The sequence below is a fragment of the Abramis brama genome (genome assembly GCF_963993115.1).
Source record: "Abramis brama genome assembly, chromosome: 20".
Classification (NCBI taxonomy): Eukaryota; Metazoa; Chordata; class Actinopteri; order Cypriniformes; family Leuciscidae; genus Abramis; species Abramis brama.
In genome coordinates this window covers 11,524,501-11,530,665 of record NC_139982.1, presented here as the reverse complement: position 1 = coordinate 11,530,665, position 6,165 = coordinate 11,524,501, and the positions used below count along the sequence as shown (strand labels likewise).

Genomic DNA, 6,165 nt, shown 5'->3' with positions numbered 1-6,165 from the left:
GACACCTCACATGTTAATCATGTTAATCATTGAGTTTTTAACAGGTTAAAAAATGCTTATGAGTGAAGACATGGGTCGAGGGGTCTAGTAGTCTATTAGTCATTATATTACTCACATTTGTCTTCATGAATTTCCCCACAGGTGTCTGTCTGTCTGTCTATCTATCTATCTATCTATCTATCTATCTATCTATCTATCTATCTATCTATCTATCTATCTATCTATCTATCTATCGTCAATTTGTTTATTCTGGATATGAAGGACAGTAATGGTGACTGTCAAAAATGTGTTATATTTTACTTGGCTTAGCATTTGGTTCATTATTATCTCACTTTTTTATTAACTTATGTGCTTGAGTGATGTTTGTAATGCTTTATCATCCGTGAAACGGTCTGATGTGTATTTTATCCTGGCACACAGCTGACAAAGCGTTTTCATAAACAGAAAGAATGCTGAATGCTGCCAATTTTGACAGATTCACATCCATTGAGGGACATCACACAATATCCATTCAAAAGTATAATGAGACCAATATATAATATAATATAATATAATATAATATAATATAATATAATATAATATAATATAATAGTGTGTGAAAACAGGTAAAGTGGGACACTTGCTGACCATTAGTCATCCCACATAGGATCAAATAAATTCATGCTGATTTTTATTAGTTTCTCTCTTCACTCTATATCATTATGCTGTAAATTACAATGTTTGTTTATGACCAATCAATTATCAATTATAATATAACCAATTAGAGTTATTACAGTGTTACGCATATATAGGTTAAAAAAAGTACGTTTAAAAGCTCTCTCTCTCTCTCTCTTTGTTTTTTTTTTTTTTTTTTTCACTGTGCTTATTTGCTCAGTGAGGTAATTTGAGAGTGCGTAAAAGCGCGTTGGACTCAGATTACAGCCATGAGCGTCTCCTCTAGTGCGCATACTCATATGAAGAATTCCAGATGTGGACATCGTCTCTGTCAGGTCAGTCAGACCTACGGAGTGGACAGAAGCTATCTATCATGTTAGCCTTTACACTTGGTCTGTTTTTATTGCCGCTCTACGGTATGGTCTACACAGGACCTTTGCTCCCTGAAATGTCCAACGGGACTTTTCACCACTTCTTCGTCCCGGACGGTGATTACGATGAGACCGAAGACCTGGAGAAATGCCAGATGCTTTTCAAATGGATCGACCGCAGACCATGTCCACTGGAGGAAGACCAGGACTCGCTCATTCGAGAAGATTTTATCATCATTAAACAACAGATTGAAGACGCAGCGCGCGTTCTGGAGAGCCTTGGGAAGAGCATTTCCTACGACCTGGACGGCGAGGACAGTTACGGGAAATACCTGAAGAGGGAGATTGTGCAAATCAGTGATGCATTTACAAACGTGGAGAAATCTCTTCTGGAGTTGGAGACAAAATTCAAGCAAAGCCAGGAGACGGAGCAAAGAGAGGAGAATGAGTTCACCAATAACTTTATCAACCCCATGTATAATGTGAGAGACACCCTGCAGGAAACTCTGGACATCTCCTCCGGACTCAAGGATAAACATGAACTCATCTCTCTGATCATTCGGAGTCATGGATCGAGGTTAAGCCGACTGAAAAATGACTACCTGAATGTTTAGACTCACAGATATTCTGGACAGACTACAGTCCAAGTTGGGTTGTTATTGCATTTCTGTTAAATGCTGGAAATCTTAAATTTCCCATGCATGAAACTCTTTTTGTGGTTCTGAGTAATGAAGGTTCCTTCACTCTTAAAAATAAAGTAAAATTCAATAGTGGAGAATCATTTTGGATTAGAGTTTCTTTATATATATATATATATATATATATATATATATATATATATATATATAAATGATGCTTCATTATGGGTTCATCATTCTTTTGATTCCTGGATTTAAAACACATATACAAAAGTTCAGTGTCATAGCCTGCTTAAAAAGGTTTTATTTTTAATTTTTATGGTTCTGATTAGAACCTTTAAAAAAAAAAAAAAGTAATGACAATTCAGATGTATTAGCAGGTATTTCCTGAATGTGCAACAACCTCAATAACTTTCCAAAAATGTTTGATGTTTCTGTAAATGTAAAATACAGAAGTCTTGATTCTGAAAATATTTTCTGAATATTTCCATTTTGCAATTTTTGTCTCTGGGCATGCAAGCAAACAAGATTAAAGGTGCAGTCGGTAAGATGACAGCTAGTGGTCGAAATAGGTACTGCAGTCCAAATTCAAAATATCAGAGACCGTTGTTTATCCCGCCCCCTCCTCCTCAGACTTTATGCTCAGCGGGTTGCCAGTTTGAGGACACGCAACAAGAACGAGCGCAATTGACAGTAGGCATGTTTTCATTACAGATTTGCGCAAAAGTTTTGTGATTTTTTCTAAATGTCAATGAAAAAATATTGCGAAATGACGGTGTTTCCGATGTTATGCGACTAAAACGTATTTTTTTCCTCTCGCGATCAGTCATTCCAATCATGGCAACGGATGTTGGATGGTTTATATATATATATCACAGCCAACGCACTCGTCATTATTTTTAATGGAAGGGGACGTAGGCGTGTTAAGCATTAATGGTAAGGAAAGCCCCTTATACTTGTGTGTGGCACATATGAGGTGTTTCTCCCTCTCCCACTTCTTGGTTGAGGTATTTCTTTGAGTTTTACAATCAGTATTCCTGCAATTTTTTTGTCTTCTATGAATTTCATAAAGAACTCTGTCTCGTCTTCTGTCCAAAACATTCCGTGTCATCTACGTCAGGTGACCTGTAAATGCACATAAACTGTTTCCTTTTTCGAATTGACTGAAAAACCACCTCATGCAGGCGTAAAAACGTTTTTGCAATAAATGGGAGTTTTTGCGAAATTGACGTGTTTCCATTGGGTGTTTTTTCAAATCGCAATTTCAATTTGCGCTATTTGAAGGGTAATGGAAACGCGGCTAGTGAAAGCCGAGCAGACTTACACAATGTAAGCTGATAAGTTGATTTATCTGTGTTTCAATATGCTCTCGTTCATAGAGATTTCTTAGATGGATACCGAGGCTTTTTAGGTTGGGTAGAATCTGCCATCTCTGACCCAGTTTGTTTGCAATACGCTGTGTTTCCTGCCAACTGACATCCCATGGTGTCAAAATACTATTGGGTGAACTGGCAGTGGGCGGAGTCACACAGACCAAAACAAAAACAGACATTCCAACACCAAACACACATTTCAAAGTAAAATAACTGGCTGTAGAAGTGTTTTTCAGTGAAACGAGTATGTGAACTCAGCATGTTTCCTAAATATCTGCAAACATATTATGATATTATTTTATACTTTAGTAGAGTGAAAAGTTACATACAGCACCTTCAAATGTGTGTGCCATTTTTTGATTAGTTGCATAAATGATTAAACTGTTAGATACTAATCAGTCACATTTAGGTTAGTGTAGAAACATTCAGGTAACCTAAAATGTGCTTCATGAGGTGTAACATCTACGTTAACTGGTTTTATTCAAATCAAAAATATTGTTTAATAAGATTTATTTAACCTGACTGTACAAAAGTCTTTTTTTTCCACATCAGATCCACCTTATGACAACAACTGCAGTTTTTTAGGTACTCTAAAGACCAGTAGTCTGGTCTTTCTCAGCTGTCTGTATACTGCTGAGTGCTGACATTCAATTTTGGATGATTGAGGAAGTTAGAGGGTTGGTGGTTAAACAAGCTGGTTGAGATTTGGTATTTCCTGTGTCATTAGAACAGAAAGTCTCTTTCTCCTTCTGCCATGTGGAAGAATAATCAAAGTCTGTAGCAATATACAAAGAAACACAATCTACCTTTTCTACTTCCAACTCCACAAGAATGCAGGGATATTTGCTGGTGAACAGTTTGAACCTTTAACTGTAGTCCATCCATGAACATAAGTCATGACTCATGACAAAATACCATGCTGAAGCATAAAAAATACCCAAACCACAGAAGTATAAACCAAAATATTGAACCAAAAGCACTGTGTTGCTGCTGAATTTTAATTTCTAATCAGAACAATGAAGTACTTATAGATGTGTTCGACCCACAGTCCCCTGGGCTGCGACTGTTTTCTTTTTCTTCCTCATATTCAGAGTTTTATTCTTGCTGGAGGTTAAAGCTCAGGGAAAGAATGCCTTTGGTAATGGTTTAGTATTACCAGATCTGTGCCTGTTCTGTATCATTTCATATGGATCTAGTTTCATTGGTTTTGTTGTAAAAAAAAACAAAACAAAAAACACCAAGATGTTTATTTTAAGTAAGATACTGAAAGATGTGTGTGTGTGTGTGTGTGTGTGTGTGTGTGTGTGTGTGTGTGTGTGTGTGTGTGTGTGTGTGTGTGCGTGCATGCGTGCGTGTGTGTGTGTGTGTGTGTGTGTGTGCAAAACTAGAAGAGATACCAATCTGTTAGCTTTTAAAATGTCATTGTTCTAAATGAGTAATCATATACAGTACTTTATGATGACATGTTTACAATGAATATTAACATATTTAATATGTACTGAATTTCTGAACATGCAGTGATCAGTCTTAGCTATATAAAAAGATCACATTCGTAAGCTATTAGCAAAATTTAAATAAAATATATATTTTTTTACTTATGTTTTGTTTTATTGGTTCATTCCATAATTTTTCTGGTCAGTGGTTTAGTTGGTCTTTCCTTGTTTTCATTTGTTATGTTAACCGTCTTTTAATTTGAAATGTTAGTTTTTCTCTTTTTTAAGTTCTCATCATCTTCTTGTCTTTGTTAATCGATTGTTCCCCAGATGTAGAAACTGTATTAGGAATTGCATACTGTCAGTGTGATGTCACTGTCATTTAATCATGAACATTCCACAAAGTCAGCATGGGTATGATTTAATGTGACCTACAAATGTCAGCCACATTACTGTTCGCTGCCATTTCCAAATATGACGACTCCTCTCGCAGTCTCGTGGTAAAGTGTCCAATGGATGTGCACTCAAGAATTGCGGTAAAAAAGTATATGAATATGTTTGCATACTTTTATGAATACTGCCTATTTGGATGTACTGCTCATTTGACATATAGCTTACTGCTTTTCGTCAAGTATATATTACGCTTATGCGGACACTGAGCTTGTCTCCAGAGCTCTGTAAGAATGTGCTTCCTATTCCCAATGCTGTGCCATGTAATGACTGCGGGCCACTTTGCCAATGTAATTCCCTGTATAGTCCACTCTTTCTTATGAACGTGAGACAAACTAAACAATCAAATTACACTTCAAATAAAAAATTTTTAAAGATGGTTTCTGTAATTTTAGGCAGTTTTCATTACGCTGATGTTAGTTCAAGTCAAGTCAAGTCAAGTATATTTGTATAGCGCTTTTCACAATACATATTGTATCAAAGCAGCTTCACAGTATTAAATTAAAATAATACAACAAGGTTTGTTTCTAGTGGAATTTATTGATTGATAAAATTAAATTAAATATCCCCAAAAATATCCTCAACTGAGCAAGCCAAAGGCACCAGTGGCAAGGAACCGAAAAACTCCATCAAGTGACCTAATGGTGACCTAAAACTCCATCAGGTGACCTAATGGAGAAAAAAAAAAACCTTGGGAGAACCCAGGCTCAGTCGGGGCCAGTTCTCCTCTGGCGTTTATGCACTAGAAGCCGGATTGTAGTTTGAACTGTAAGATTAAAAATATTATATGAATGCCTGGCTGAAGAGATGCGTCTTTAATCTAGTTTTAAACTGGGAGAGCGAGTCCGAGCAACGAACAGTATCAGGAAGACTATTCCAGAGTTTTGGAGCTAAATGTGAAAATGCTCTCCCTCCTTTGGTGGATCTGGATATCCTAGGTATGACCAAAAGCCTCAAATTTAGTGATCTTAAAGAACGCGATGGATTATAGGGCGATAGAAGATCCGTTAAATAGACTGGAGCTAAGCCGTTTAGGGCTTTATAAGTCAATAAGTGTTCGTTCTTTAAATAAGTTTGGTTTTGTTTAGTTATTTGATGCTATAAAAACGGGTATGTGACATCATGATTAATCACTGAGGTGCCAACTGGCTTTTTTCCAAGATCTTCGGGAGGAGATTGATGCTTAAACTTTAATTTTCATGACTGTTTATTTAACACCTACATAAAATGTACTAACCGATTCTGC

At 36.5% G+C, this 6,165-nt stretch overlaps 1 protein-coding gene across 1 annotated transcript; it reads left to right on the top strand.

The window, feature by feature from the left end:
* The first annotated feature begins 942 nt into the window (after positions 1 to 942).
* On the top strand, positions 943 to 2,136 carry fibina (fin bud initiation factor a). The gene has a single exon (XM_084094466.1). The coding sequence runs from the start codon at positions 968 to 970 to the stop codon at positions 1,637 to 1,639; it is 672 nt and encodes a 223-aa protein (XP_083950592.1). The 5' UTR covers positions 943 to 967; the 3' UTR covers positions 1,640 to 2,136.
* Positions 2,137 to 6,165: the final 4,029 nt, after the last annotated feature.